This window comes from Myotis yumanensis, unplaced genomic scaffold (assembly GCF_028538775.1).
Source record: "Myotis yumanensis isolate MYYU_CA2020_CCGP unplaced genomic scaffold, mMyoYum1.0.hap1 SCAF_19, whole genome shotgun sequence".
NCBI lineage: Eukaryota > Metazoa > Chordata > Mammalia > Chiroptera > Vespertilionidae > Myotis > Myotis yumanensis.
In genome coordinates, this window is record NW_027223770.1 from 22,174,297 (window position 1) to 22,188,919 (window position 14,623).

The following is a 14,623-nucleotide window of genomic DNA, read 5'->3' on the forward strand; positions in this document are numbered from 1 at the left end:
CCGGCTGAGGCTCCTCCCCAGCCTCCTGCTGCTTTGGCAGTCTGACATCCCCTGAGGGGTTCCGGATTGCAAGAAGGCACAGGCCAGGCTGAGGGACCCCACCCGTGCACAAATCCATGCACCAGGCCTCTATAGTAACTATATGTTAGGAGTGACAAGCACTATGAAGAAATAAAGCTGGGAAGGGCTAGAGAGTGGCGAGAAGGGATCACCAGAGGAGGGTCGGGGATGGCCTCTCTGATGGGGTGACATGAGCAGAAGGAAAGGAGGGAGCCACCCTGACGACTGCAGGAAGAGTGTTCCTAACAGAGGGAACAGCATGTGCAAAGGCCTTGAGTCAAAAATAGCAAGGGGGCCAATGCGGCTGGAGGGAAGTAAAAATGGAGGAGGAGGAGGAAGAGGAGGAGGAGCTGAGGTCAGAGAAGGAGCAGGAAGCTAATCATCCCTTGGAAGCTTTGGCTTTTATTCTGAGCGAATGGGAGCCGTGAGAGGGTTTGAGCAAGAGGGGAACATGAACTCACCTATGCTGTAGGCTGCTCAGGCTGCTGGGCAAGCGATCATTGTAGGTAACAAATGGGGGTGGCACAAAGTCATTAGGCTAGAGAGGAAACTTCTGTCTTGTTCTCTGAGCTTCCAATCTTGGGCAGGAAATCACAGCTCTCCCTTTACTCCCCTGCTGGGCCAAGTAGGGGTTCCAGAAATGCTTGCAGAAGGAATCTAGACATCTGGATGGGGTATTTTAGGGCTCTCTGATGCTGGCAGGGTTGACTCAAACCATTTCTGTGTGTCGTGCTTTCAGGCTTAAGACGGCAGAACTTCTCTTTATGAATAATGCAACCATATCTGTAGGTGCATTTTGATATTTTTTTTCCAGGTCTCGGACAATGCAGCTTCCAGGAGCTTCTGGTAGTGATGGCTTGGGCGTTAGCCCCCTGGCTCAGTGTGAAAGCAGGTTCTGTCTCCCGTGCACTCTGGCTGGGTCTCCACTGCAGTAACCTCCCGAGGGGCTCCGGGAGAGGGTGGTAGCATTTGGTGCTGGTTGGCAGGTAGGAAGGACACTCTTGCCGTCACCATGGGGAGTGAGGACACCTGAGTCTTTATCCCAACTCTGCTCCTACTACCTGTGGCCTCCTAGCAGATCCCCTCTCCCTGTCTCATTCTCCTGCTTTCTAAGTGGACAAGGTTGGACAAGATCCAGGACTCTAAGAACCTCGAGTCATCTAATTTGGCTGACATCACTCTCGGAGAGCCAAGTCTTTCCGATATTTTCTGTCTTCTGAACTTGCCAAGTCCGTATTTAAGACTTATTAAAGCTCAATAGCTGATAAGACTTTTTGGGAGCCTTTACTTCACTTTAAGGAAACCAAGGACTCCAGCCATTCTAATGGGATAAAGTTTTTTTTAAAAACATCATTTACTGAGCATTTGATATGGGTGACCTCATTTAATTATTTCAACACCCCTTGAGGTGGGTAAACACTCTCCCTTGTAGATAAGGAAATTGAGACACAGAGATGGCAAATAATTGGCCTAAGGGGCTGTATGGCCATCCGGGGTGAGCAGCTGGCACAGCTTGGGGGGCTGGTTCCAGAACCCTGCTTTTCATCACTCTGGAGCCAAAATCAGTGACCCACACGTGGTTGTGAGCTGTCTGAGAGTGGGGTCAGGGGAAGGGCCACCCTTTGAGTTCAGGTCTTGGCCATGCCATCAGTAGCTGCGTGACTCTCTCTGGCTTCAGTTTCCTGGTGCACCTGAGAGTGGGGGCATCACCGACCACACAGCAGTGCGGTGTGCCATCCCTGCTGCCAGGCATTCAACAGAATTTGTGCTTGGCTCACCCAGTGAGGAGCCAGATAGGCTCAGTTCCATAAGGACATTTTGCCACCCTTTCTGGTCCTACCTGAAGTTGCAGGTGCTCTCAGCATGGGATCTTGTTCTCCCTGGATAAACCCTGGGCTGGGGGTGCCGTGGCCACAGGAGCAGTGCTGTAGACTGGGAAGGTGTATTTATGGGATCCAAAGGGACGAGCCCTTGGGTAGAAATCAGGAGGACTGAGTCTTGATTGGCTGTTTGGCCATCCGGGGTGGGCAGCTGGATCCTCCCTCTGGGTCTAGTTGCTCATTGGCCCCTTGAGGTAATTCCTCAGCCCAGGGAGGTCGGAAACCCCCATGAGCCTGCTGGCCCTGCCACTTAGCCACTAGGAGCCCCTGGGTGAGGCGGCTGAGAGTGCTGAACTCCAGTGGGGATCAGCGTATTTTTCTTTCTTTTGATAATACGAGAAGATAGGAGATGGGCTATGGCCGCGTAGCTCAGTTGGTTAGAGCATCGTCCCCATAGGCAAGATTGCGGGTTTGATCCCTGGTCAGGGAATGTGCAAGAATTAGCCAATGACTGCATAAATAGGGGAACAGCAAATCTACTAGTATGTTTCTCTCCTCTTGCGTGCGCTCTGTGTGTGTGTGTGTGTGTGTGTGTACACATATATTTAATGAATATATTTTTGTGCCTTTTCTTCGCAAAATCTTGAAGCAGTTCAGATTGTGGGTGTTTACAAAGGACAGGAACAGGTCCTTTAGCAGTAAGGCTCCGTTTAAAAATCAGAGAATTGAAGTCCTAAGAGTTCAAGAGACTTGGTGATACTTGGGCACTGAGTGAATTCTTCTTTAATTATTTAGTTAGTAAATTATGTTTAATTAGTCATTTAGAATGATAGCAACTACCATTTCTTAAACAATGCTTTACTTTATCTCATTCAGCCCACAAAGCAGTCTTCCTATAGAGTAGATACAAATAGAAACTCCTCTTTACTGATGAGGTTAAGAAGCCGGACCAAGGTTACATAGCTGAGAAGTAACAGAACAGGATAGTTTAGTGAGCTCCAGTCATTTCAAGCTGGATAATAACTTGCTCACAAAACTAGCTAGAACAATAGGTAAACGTATCGACACAAAGTGAAAAGGAAAAAGAGACACTAAAAATAGGAGTTTGGGGAGGTTTGGATGAGTCCAGCTTCAGGTACAGCTGTATCCAGATTTTCCAGTGGTGTCATGAGGACCCCCATCTCTCCATCTCTCCGTGCTTCCTGTCTCTGTGTTGGCTTTAGGTTCTGCCCCTCTCTGTGGGGAGGTAGAATGTTTCCCAGCAGCTCTCAGGGCACAATCTGCCAACTTGGCATCACAACAGAAAGAGAGCTGCCCCTTCCCCATGGTTCAAGCAAAAGTCTTAGTTCTCATTGGACCAGTTTGGCTCAAGTGCTTCTTTGGTGCCAATCACTGTGGGATGGAGTGCTCTGATTGGTCCAGTCTGAGAGGTGAAGTGTGGAGTCAGATCTCTGAGAGCGAAGGGGTCCCAGAGGAGAGTCAAGGTGAAAGGACCAGACGGAGATGGAAACCAGGCAGAGAAGTCACAAATGTCCATCTCAAAGGAGTGAGGGTCCCTGCCTTTGGAGCCCAGCCTCTAACAATGGACGTATCCACTCTTGGGCTCTGTGCCTGGCTGTGATCCCAGGTGCTGCCTGGGTACCTGTGTGCCAGGTGTCTGCCGGATGAGGGTGAGAGATTTCTACTCGGGGGGTGTACAGAGCCCTGAAATTGTATCAACACTTTGTACTTGGTGTGTGGAGAGGGTATCCTCAGCTATAATTAGTACCCCTAAGTGGTCCACAACCCAAATATCCAAATACGGTTGAGAACCACCCTGTAATATGCCAGGATACATAGGTCAGCACAATACAGCTCCATGCTCAGAATGAAATGGTGCCTCCTAATCTCTAACCCAGTGAGCCTCCAATGTAACAACCCCTAATGATAATCATAATTAGCATTTATTGGGTACCTACTATGTTCCAGGTCTGCACTGTCCAATGTGAGCCACGAGTCACATGTGCCTACTTATATTTAAATTATGTATAATTAAACTAATAATACTTCCTGTCCTGGGTGGGGGCTCAGTTGGTTAGAATGTCATCCCATACATATATCACAAAGGTTGCGGGTTCGATTCCTGTCAAGGCACATACCTAGGTTTCGGGTTCAGTCCCCGATTGGGGTGCCTGTGGGAGGCAACCGATCTATGTTTCTCACATCATTGTTTCTCTCTCCCTTCCTTTCCCTCTAAAAATCAATAAAAACATGTCCTCAGGTAAGTATTAAAAAACAAAAACAAAAAACTTTGCCAATTAGCTATGCTTCAAGTACTTAGAAGCCACGTGTGGCTAGTGATTCTTACAGTTGGACAACACAGGGTTAGAGCATTTCTAGAGGTTCTGTCGTGTCCTAGACTTCGTGCTAAATGCTTTACATCCATTAACATATTTAATACTAAAGCCTCAGAGGGGTAGATCCTATTTATTTTCCCGTATTCCAGGGAGTAAAGGAAAACACAGGGAAGTGAAGTCAGGTCACACAGCTGGCAGGAGGCGGAGCCAGGATGCGAATCCAGTCTTTAGAGAAGATTCAACTGCTTTTCCTCCTAAGCCTGCGTAGAGGTGGCTGGTCTGTTTTCTGGTTCATGCTGTGTGTGTTTTAAGCAACCATCTGTGAATCTCATTTCTTACTTTCCTATAGCTGCCCGGCCCCCGAAGTCTGGGCAGCCTTCCAGAGAATCTAGGTACGCTTGAGAGTCTGTGTGTATGTTTCTCGTGCTTGAGGCCTGTGGGTCTGGAAGTGGGGCGCGTTGCCAGGGGAGCTGCCACACGCAGTGGGCAGCGTACCCAGGAGAAAGCTGTCCGATCTCCAGGATGTGGGCTGGGAACGTGACACGCGGTGCTGTTTTCTCTGGGAGTGGGGGGTGGCCTGGCATTGTCTTCAAGGCCCCATCATCTCCAGCGGTGACTGTACGTGGGAGTGTTGGCCGGAAGGTCCTTCGCCAAGGTGCCCCCAGGTGAATGCTCCAGGATCAGGCACTGGGGGAACCCCCTTTGTCAGGGGCTGTCTGAGGCTCCTGTGCAGGGCGGTGATGGGAGGCCCGTTTATGGGAACCCCATTCTCAGCCCCAGGATACCCCTCTATCCAGGTTGTGACAGGTTGGCCAGTCTGTGTGCTGTTAGGGCACAGTGCTGGCGCCTGTTTATAGTGCACCAGTAAATGATTAACTGGGGCCAGGGTGGCAGCAGCTGAGTGGGAGGCATTCCCGTCTTCTGCCAGCCCTCCAGCCACAGTGAGGCCAGGTTAGAGGGAGGAGCTGGAGGGAGGAGTTTCCTAACACTCCAGAGATCCACATGCCACTGCTTTATCCTTGATGTCGCCTCCCCTCTCGCTCACTCCTATCACAGGGGTGCAACTGTGGAGGACACGCCTGTGGCTTTGCTTTCGGTATCTGAGGATGTCAGGGCAGGATGGAGGGTTGGGCAGGAGGGTGAGGCAGGGCTGTCCAGGACCTGAGTGAGAGAGTCCAGAAAAGGAAGCTCTGAGCCATTGGCCAGTGGTTGCCAGCTCCTGCCAGATGCCCTCAGGCTCCTCTCTGTGAAGGCCCCAAAGCCCCTGGCAGGCCATGAGCGGGGGTGTGGAGGTGCCCATCTGGAAGGAGGTGCTTAGCCTGTCTGCTGAAATGTCGCGATCCCTGCTGACACCCTCCATTAGTGGCAGAGCGAGGAAAGGACATTATTTTTCTTTGATTTTTTTAGAGCAGTTTTAGGTTCACATTAAAAATAGAGTGGTAAGTACAGAGATTTCTCATATACCCCCTATTCCTACACGCACAGCCTCCCCTCCTACCAACATCCTGCACCAGAGTGGGCCATTGTTACCCACAGTCCACGGGTACATTTGGGTTCACTCTCAGTGGTGCCCATTCTGTGGGTTTTGGCAAATTCATGATGGCATGCGTCCACCGCTGTAATATCATACAGAATGGTTTCCCTGCCCTTAAATCCTCTGTGTTCTGCCTGTTCATCCCTCCTTCCCTGCCAACCCCTGGCAACCCTGGTCTTTCAGCTGTCTCCACAGTTTCGCCTTTTCCAGAATGTCATATACTTGGAACCACACAGTATGTCGCCTGTTTAGATTGGCTTCTTTCACTCTGTAATATGCATTTCAGGTCGGACAGGTTTTTGTTTGTTTGTTTGTTTGTTTGTTTTTACCACGATTCTCCTTTTGGGAACAGACATGTGACAGAGAGGGAGCTAGGAGGTGCCGGGTGTCCTGGAAGAGATGAGAAATGATGCCTCGGGCAGAGGTGGAGGCTGGCAGGTGCTGCTGGACCCTGGTTCTGGGAGCAGGGAGTTGACTGTGAATGTGACACTCGGCTGACGTGGGCTAAGGGAGCAGGTGCATTGGCCACCTGGCTGCTTGGGTCCCCACTTTGACCTGGGACAGTGGAGTAGGAGACCTTGATTCAAATCCCAGCTTCTTCACAGTCAGATGATCTTCGCCGCTCCCAGATCAGCTGCCTCAGTGGGAAAATGGGACACCTGTATTGCATGGTTGTTTTGCTTCTTTAGGCTCGTGTATGTAAAGCTCCTACTCGGCTTGTGGGAAGCACCTGTAGGTGAACCTACTATGTGCCAGGTTCTGTACAGGGCAGACAGTCATGGGTTTGAATCTCCATCCTGCCGTTTGCAAGCCACGGGCTCTTGGGCAAGTCATTTAACCTCACTAAGACTCTTGTTTCCTTGCCTGTAAGACGGGGAGGGTAACTGTACCCATCTCACCTAATTACCCTGAGGATTAGGTGAAATAATGCCCCTAAGCTCGGTGCCAGCACACAGTGAAAACTTTATAAATAAATGCAGGTTGTCATTACATAAAACTTACTATGAGGCTGCTATTGTATTTAATGCTTTTGATGCATCATCTTACACCTATGAGGCAAGTACTAATGTCACCCATTTTACTGATGGGAATGCTGAGGCTCAGAGAAGGGATATGATTTGCGCCAGATCACGAGTGCAAGAGCTGGGATTTGAATTCTGGAAGTTTGACTCCAGAACCCAATACTCATAGCTATAACGGGGGGTGGGGGTGGCGATAATGTCAATTTCAGAGGTTTAAGGACGGAATAAAATGAAGGACACCAGGTCCTAGAGGATTGGGTGGTTTTTCCAGAGCTGGAGATGGAGGTGGGAATGGATGGGAATATCAGGTGGATGGGACTCTGCCAGCAAAGGCCGGGGAGGGGGGGGGATCTCCTGGGTCACACAGCGGAATGGCACGTGCAGCCAGAGATCGGCATGTGGGAAGGGGAAGGGAGAGGATTTGGCAGGAAAGGGAGATTGGGCCACACCATGAAAACAGTCACAGCTTGCAGGGTGGCACCATCCTCCCCCAGCCCCTGCGTCGTGTCTGTTGGTGTCTAGGCTTGGGAGCTTCCTAAAATATTCCTATTTCCCCCACCCACCATCAGCCCCGCTCCTGCCCCTCCTGCCTCTCACCTCCTGCATGCCTCGCCCATAACAAATTAAAAATAAACAGCCGCCAGCTATTTCCACGCCACATTGTCCGTACACCTGTTCCTTCCTCTGAGCTCCAAGGCGGCTCTGTGGGGGCAGTTGCAGGGGAGAGCTTTTCCCTCTGCTTTGAAGTTGGAGAAACCGAGGCCCCAGAGAGTTCCTTTCTACTCGTACTTCAGATCTGGACTGTCACCTCCTTTAGGAAGCCCTCCTAACCTCCCTACCCACCCAATGTCCCATTGATACTTGTTTAATAGAACCAAGAACACTTTTTAATATATTTATTGATTTTATGTGAGAGGAAAGGAGGGAGGGAGGGGAGGAGGGAGGGAGAGAGAGAGAGAAGGAAGGAAAGGAAGGAAGGAAGGAAGGAAGGAAGGAAGGAAGGAAGGAAGGAAACATCCATTTGTTGTTCTACTTATTTATGCATTCATTGGTTGATTCTTGTATGTGCCAGGACCAGAGATGGAACCCGAAACCTTGGTGTATGGGGACAATGCCCTGACCAGGGCCAGGTGTGTGCATGTGTTCTCAGGAGCTGGGGTGCCCGTGAAGCGGCACAGCCATCCTCAGCTCACCCCTCTAGCCCTAGTGGTTGTCAAGGGGCCTTTGAGTCACCCCCTCTTTTCCCCACAGGCTGAGACTTATTTTTAAAGCCATCCCAAGGCCCCCCAGGCAACCCAATTTAACCATTCTCTCCACCCCTGAGTTTCTTACAAATGTAAGAGTCAGGTTGCCTGGGGGCCTCCCTCTCATGGGCCAATGCTGGTTCAGCGTTACCCACCCACCTGCACTGCCAGGCACCCACCACCTGAGTCAGGGCTGAGGCAGCGGGCCTCTGAGGAGCAGGTGGCAGCTCGATGATGTTTATTTAAGTCTGCTCTGGGCCACAGGCCCTGTGCCGGGTGCTTTAAACCAGGGGGCCCTGTGGGCCAAATCCAGCCTGTTTATGTACTGCTCCTGAGCCAAGAACAGTTTTGACTTTCTCAAAGGGTTGTAAAACCAAGAGAGACTATGCGGCATAGACGGATATGATTGAAAACAGTTTTGCAGATTGAGCAAATAAAATTTCAGAATGCCTGGTTAAATTTGAATTTCGGAAAAACAACAAATCTTTTCGTGTGTGTTCCATATTTGGTACATATACTAAAAAAAAAAAAATTCCTTTTTTATCTGAAATTTGGATTTCGCTGGGTACCCTGCATTTTATCTGGCAGCCCTAGCTCAAAGCCTGAAATAGTTGCTGTCTGCCTCTTTACAGAAAAAGTTTGCCGACCCCAGCCTTACACATAGCAAACAAGATCAGGTGTCAGAAAGCCTTAGGACACTGCCTGGAGCCAAGGTCCGTAAACACTGGCTGCTGGTACTAGTGTTATTAATCAGAGTGATCACCAAACAGATAGTGAGCACTTTCCGCATGCCAGGCACTGTCCTGGGGCTCAAGATCTACGTGGGACAGACAGACACTAGATGGATAAACCCCCAGAGGTGTGGGAAAGCCAGACACTCTATTTTAGACAGGGTGGTCTGAGCCCTCATCCTTTTTTGAGCTCTGTGCATGTTTTGTTTTAAGTTTTTAAAGCAGGAATTTATATTTAGAAACTCTCAAGAGACTTTAAGCAGGCCCAGAGGCGTCCAGGTTTAATAGAAGATCATCCTGAAGCAATGTCTGTTGGTTTCTCCATTACTCAGGCATCTATTTGATCCTTGTTAACGAAACACCCGGATGATTCTTCTAGTTGGGTCCTGGTGATTTCTTCTGACTGCTGCTATCTTTCATAAGTGGCCATCAGCTCACAAACAGTGAAAAACGTAATCACGAAACATCTGCAGATCCATCTCCAATATCCTGTCTGCATTCTTTGAAACCAGGTCTGGTGATTATCAGTTTGAGTAGTGGAGACCTTGGTGAGTGTCATCTGCAGCTCCTTCAGACAGAAACCAGAAAACACCCTTCGAGACAAAACACCCAGAGCTCTGCACACATTTTTATGAAATTCTCACATAGCAGCCCTGAGAGGTGGTGTGGGTTTAACCCCCATTTCACAGATGAGGAAACTGAGGCCTGAAGTCACCCAGCCAATGGCTTAACTGGAGTTTGAACTGGGCCTGGTGGCTCCCAAGCTCATGTTCTTACTCAGTGCACTAGTGCCTCCCTTTAGATGGTGCCAACCTTTGCTGGGTCCTTTGAGGCCCTCGGCCTGCATTTTCCACAATCCTTTTGATAGCCCTGAACACTGGGCCATGTTATTTCCTTTTGGAGCTTAGAGAGCATGAACACAGCAGTGTGGAGAGGAGTAGCAAGTTAGTTTGGGACCTGGCAGGGTTCAAGGTGGGCAGCACGAGGGTACCTGGGTGTGGGCAGGTGGCAGATATGAGGAGGGGAGTAGACAGGGCAAGCCTGGGAGCCCAGAGCCTTCCTTCCTGCTTTGCATATTGGCCAGGATTTCCCTGCCTGACTCCCTCCTGAGATTAATCCTCCTTTTATGTTGTTTAAATATTTGCAGGAAGAGGGAGGGATGGCGGGAGGGCGGGGCTGGTTTCCAAAGGTTTGCAGGGTGGGACTGGAGATGGAGTGGGCATGCGCTCTGAGGTCTGACGTGGAGGGGCGGGGCCAGGCCAGGCCCGCAGGCCAGTGAGGCCTTGATTTGGAACATCCATTGTGGGCCAGGGTGTGGACTGAATAGTTACTGTCGACTCCAGAGTCCCTACAGTTTGTAGAAGCCTCTCATTATCCCTGTGAGGTAGGGGTGCTGTTGTCTCCATTTTGCAGATGGGGAACCTGGTCCAGCATCATGAGAATGGTGAATGGCCCAGGGTTTGAGCTCAGGTCTGTGTGGTCTGTCCCCTGGGATGGGAAGCAGCATCTTTCGTCCCGCAGTGAGGCAGTGCAGTCTTCTGTGAGACTCTCAGTGACCTTCTGGGGAAGGCTCCCACCCGCATTGCCTTTTTAATCTCCTCTCCTGGCCTCAGGCTCAGCTTGTTATTAACTAGAAGGAGGTTCTAGCCCACGGCTGGCAGCCAGTGGGGCGGTGGGGAGGAGTCCTCACTTGCTGGAACCCTTGGTGCTGCAGTCCCACCTGCACCACCCACTGCCTGAGATCCATCCCCAGGACGGGAGGCCTGGGGCCAGACAGCCATGGGCTCCTCCCTGTAGCATTTACCGGCTGTGTGGCTGAGAGAGGGGTTGCCCTTCCTGAGATTCAGGATCCACAACTGTAAACAGACAGCCTGCTCTGCTCTGCAGTGTGGACTGGACACAGCGTGTGTAGTCAAGGTGCCAATAGGAAGCAGATGGTTCCCCCAAACGGAGTAAATTAAGGTGGCTTTAATAAAGGGGCTATTGACGGAGGCAAGGGATGCCGGGAGACAAGGAAGGGGGCAGCACCTGTGACTGTTAATGGGGGCAAGGAGGACCAGAAACCGGCGAGGGAGAAGCCAGGAGAGGGGGGCTGGCTGTGTGGGAGGGTCCCTGGACAGGAGCTCTGACAGCTCCGGCTCTTCCTTAAGGATTGTGGGAGATCATTTAGATCCTTCCAGCTCCTCTTCCTTCCCCACTTTCCCTCTCTTCCTCCTTCCCCTCCAGTCTTCTACTGCAGTCCGAGTGCTTGAGAATCACCTGGAAGGCTTGATAAACACGCTGGAGTCTGATTCAGTGGGTCTGGGTGAGCTTGAGCAATAGTATTTGAACCCGTTCCCAGCTGGTGCTGGGCTGCTGGATCCTGCATCTCTCTAAGCTTGTCCTGCCTTGGGCTTCACTGGAGGAGCTTCCGGTCCAGTGAAAGCTGCCCTATCAGGACCGGATCCCTGTCTGGCACATCAGAGGTGCTTGAGAAGGATTTGTTGAGTGAATCTGGTAGGGAAAGCATGTAGCCTGGGAGTCAGACACAGGCTGGAATTCTGTCTCCACGCTGGGCCGGCTCCCCTTCTCTAGGTGAGTTGCTTCACTTCCCCGAGCCTCTGTTTCCCCAAATAAGATCACAGATCCAGCTGGCAAGTGACGACTAGGGATTTGAAACCAGGTCTGCCAGCTTCCAGGGCTGAACTTTTACACAACACCCTCCTGATTCTTTTATATACCTGTTTCGTTCATTCGTTCATTCATTCATTCGTTCATTCATCCACTCATTTAGAAAATATTTATTGAGCACTTACTGTGTGCACCAGGCACTGTTCTCACTATGCACCAGGCTCCATGGGCACAGCAGCAAACAAGGCAGACGAGGCCCTGCCCTCGGGCATGTATATTCTAGAAGAGGGAGGCAGACAGTAACAACACTTGGGATGGGAATAGTGTGAGTATTCTTTCTAGAATGAGATGGATGGAGGCGGGAGGGCTGCCTCAGATGATGTGGTCAGGGAAGGAGATGACATCTTGTGTGACACCTGAGAAGAAGCCTGCCATGCAAGGAGCCTGAAAGAATGAAGCAGTAAAATGTGAAGGGTGCAGCTATCCCAGGCCACAGGCCTTGGCCCTACAGAAGACACGGTGCATAGGGTGTAGAAGGAAAGCAGTTATCAGAATTCTCCAGACAGCCTGGGAAGGCCCCGGGGTGTCTGCACCCCAGGTCGCATTGGGGTCTCCCCTCCAGCTGCCTCTGCCTTTCAGGTGAAGCAGATCATGGAGGAGGCCGTCACACGGAAGTTTGTCCACGAAGACAGCAGCCACATCATCTCCTTCTGTGGTGAGTCTATGGCCCGTGGCCTTGAACAGTGGCTTCTTCCTCTGTGGGCTGCCTTGGGGAGGGCGTATTTGAGCAAGGATTCTCACATCACTTTTTTTTTTTTTTTTTTTTGCTTTGTAACTTTGAAGGTATTTTTGGATTCCTTCATTAGGGACTTGGGAAATACAGAAAAGTTTAGAGAGGAAATTAAGCATGACCTCTGGACCCCATGAAGAGGGAATCATGGTTAACATTGGAGGCCTGGCTTCCCCTGCTGTGGGCTCAGTTCACACTGACCCTGTCCCATGCGACAGGGGCCCTGCATCTGAGGAATGGACTCATGTCCTTTCCTCACTCTGCCAAGTAAAAGGAGAGGACGGATGGGGACTTTTAAAAAACGGAATGAAGAGCTGTGGACACATCCTGAGGTCCTGAGGGATCCTGTCTAGCTGGCTCAGCAAAGGAGGCAGGACCGGCGCTCAGAGCGTGACTCACTGCTCTCCTTGAACCAGCTCCGCTCACAAGGTTCCCGAAATAACCTCACTGCCAGGTTCTTACTGTGCATCCCAAATGGCTAGAGGGACACGTGTTTTGCGTGTCCCTGAAGTCAGGATTCAGCTCATAATCAGTGTGTACATACAAGCAGACATGTTTCTTTTTTTCTCCCCAAAAAGCTAGTTCACGATTGGAGTGTCTCGTAATAAAGGACATGCTGTAATTTCCCTCTCCTGGTCTTAGCTCCATGAAGCTTCCGTTCAGATGACTGGGGACACCACCAGGGTCCTGTTATAATGTTATCATGTCAGCTGTTCCTGGAGTCTCAATAGTGATGATGATGATGATGATAATGATGATGATGTGGTTCCTTAACACAGATGACACTAAACAGACCTATGGTCCAGTCTCCCCCATTAACAGGAGGAATAGGTAACAGTTGGAAAACACTCATAGGTCCCCGGCTCTGTGCTAAGTGCTTTTCATGCATTTTTCCCACCTCATCCGAACAGCAACCTTAAGAGGTTAATGTTCATACTGTCCTCATTTTACAGCTGAGGAAATAGACTCAGGAAGGGGGAGTCATTGCCTAAGTCACACAGCTGGGGAGGGGCTGGGAGAGGATGTGAGAGAGGTGGTCTGACCTTGGGCTGTGAGTGCGGGTTAACCACTAAGCTCTCCTTCTCTCTTTTGAAGGGGTTGAAGGTGGAGAGATATACATGCTTTTCCCTGTGATGTTGTCACAAACCTGTAATTCTGGGGGGCCCCCACTTTCCCAGGTGCCCGTGTGACTGAGCTGGGTGCTGGGGAGCATGGGTAGGGCTGGGCCTGCTGACCATTGTCTCTGCAGCGGCTGTGGAGGCCTGTGTCTTGCACGGGCTGCGGCGCCGGGCTGCTGGCTTCCTGCGCAGCAACAAGATCGCGGCTCTCTTCATGAAGGTGGGCAAGAGCTTCCCGCCAGCTGACGAGCTGAGCCGCAAAGTCCAGGACCTGGAGCAGCTGATAGAGAACGCGTGAGTGCAGAGCACGGTGTACAGGCTGAGGGAGTCCCCCAGACAGTCCATGCTCTTCCCCGGGCTCTGTGAGAGCTCCGGCCTCCCAGCACTCCCTCCACTCTCCTTTCTGCTCCTCTGACCCGTCAGACTCTTTTCCACCCCAGGGCCTTTGCTTATGCTGTGTCCTCCACCTGGTTCTCATCCCTCATCTTCCATGGCTGGTTCCTTGTCCTAGTCAGGCCTTCCCCTAGCTAAGGGTAAATTCCAACCCTCATCCCATTTCTCTTTCATATCATCTTGTTTATTTTTTTCCCAATTGTCATCACCATCTGTAATTATTCATTCATTTGTTTGTTTACTATTTACTTGATTATTGTCTGTCTCCCCTTTTTGCCTGAACTCCATGAAGACAGGCAACTACATCTGTGTTATTCCCCATATGTCCCCAGCGTCTGGGAGAGCCTAGCACCTGGTAAATACCCAAGAAACAGGTGTTGAATGAGTAAGTGCCTCCTGTGAGCTAAGTCCTCTTCCAAATGCAGCAAGGCCAACGTTTAATAGAACCAGTGTGGTCTTGTTCACATGGGCCTCTGGATAAAACTCACATTGAGGCAACCACCAAAGGGGAGAGGTGGCTTCATGCGCTCGTCTTGGTGGCTGATTGTATGTGTTGGGGTGGGGAGAGGGAGGCTCATGGCCTGAGTGTTTGTACGTAAGTGCCTCCTGCTAGTGTCACTCCCAGAGTTCGACCTGGAGCCTGGTCAGGGATGGCAAATAAGTTGCAACTCCAGTGGCTCCTGGTGGCTGCCCGAGGACTGTTATGAAAGATTCTGCAGCTGTGACTGGGCTTCTTGGGAAAGAGTGCATGGATTGATTAGCCATGTCTGTTACGGGCAAGGGAAGGGAGAGAGATATATGCATGCCATGTGTTTACCATCTTTGCCACGGGTGGTCACTCCACTTCACTGGATGAAAAGTGGCCCATTTCTTGACCTTCAGGCCCTGCCTGCCCAGGGCTGCTGACCAGAACTGCATGATGGGCAGGGCTCTAGACCTGGCATTGCCAGCTCCCATTTGGCATC

The 14,623-nt window shown here is 50.8% G+C and overlaps 1 protein-coding gene across 4 annotated transcripts in view; it reads left to right on the forward strand.

Annotated features, from left to right (window-relative positions):
• Positions 1-14,623, forward strand: part of SGSM1 (small G protein signaling modulator 1) — a 53,637-nt gene that overhangs the window by 5,599 nt on the left and 33,415 nt on the right. For all 4 annotated transcript variants that reach the window (XM_070399759.1, XM_070399760.1, XM_070399762.1 and 1 more), the window contains exons 3-4: positions 11,997-12,072; positions 13,397-13,559. In XM_070399759.1, coding sequence (XP_070255860.1) covers positions 11,997-12,072; positions 13,397-13,559 — 239 coding nt within the window. The remainder of the gene's footprint in view (positions 1-11,996; positions 12,073-13,396; positions 13,560-14,623) is intronic.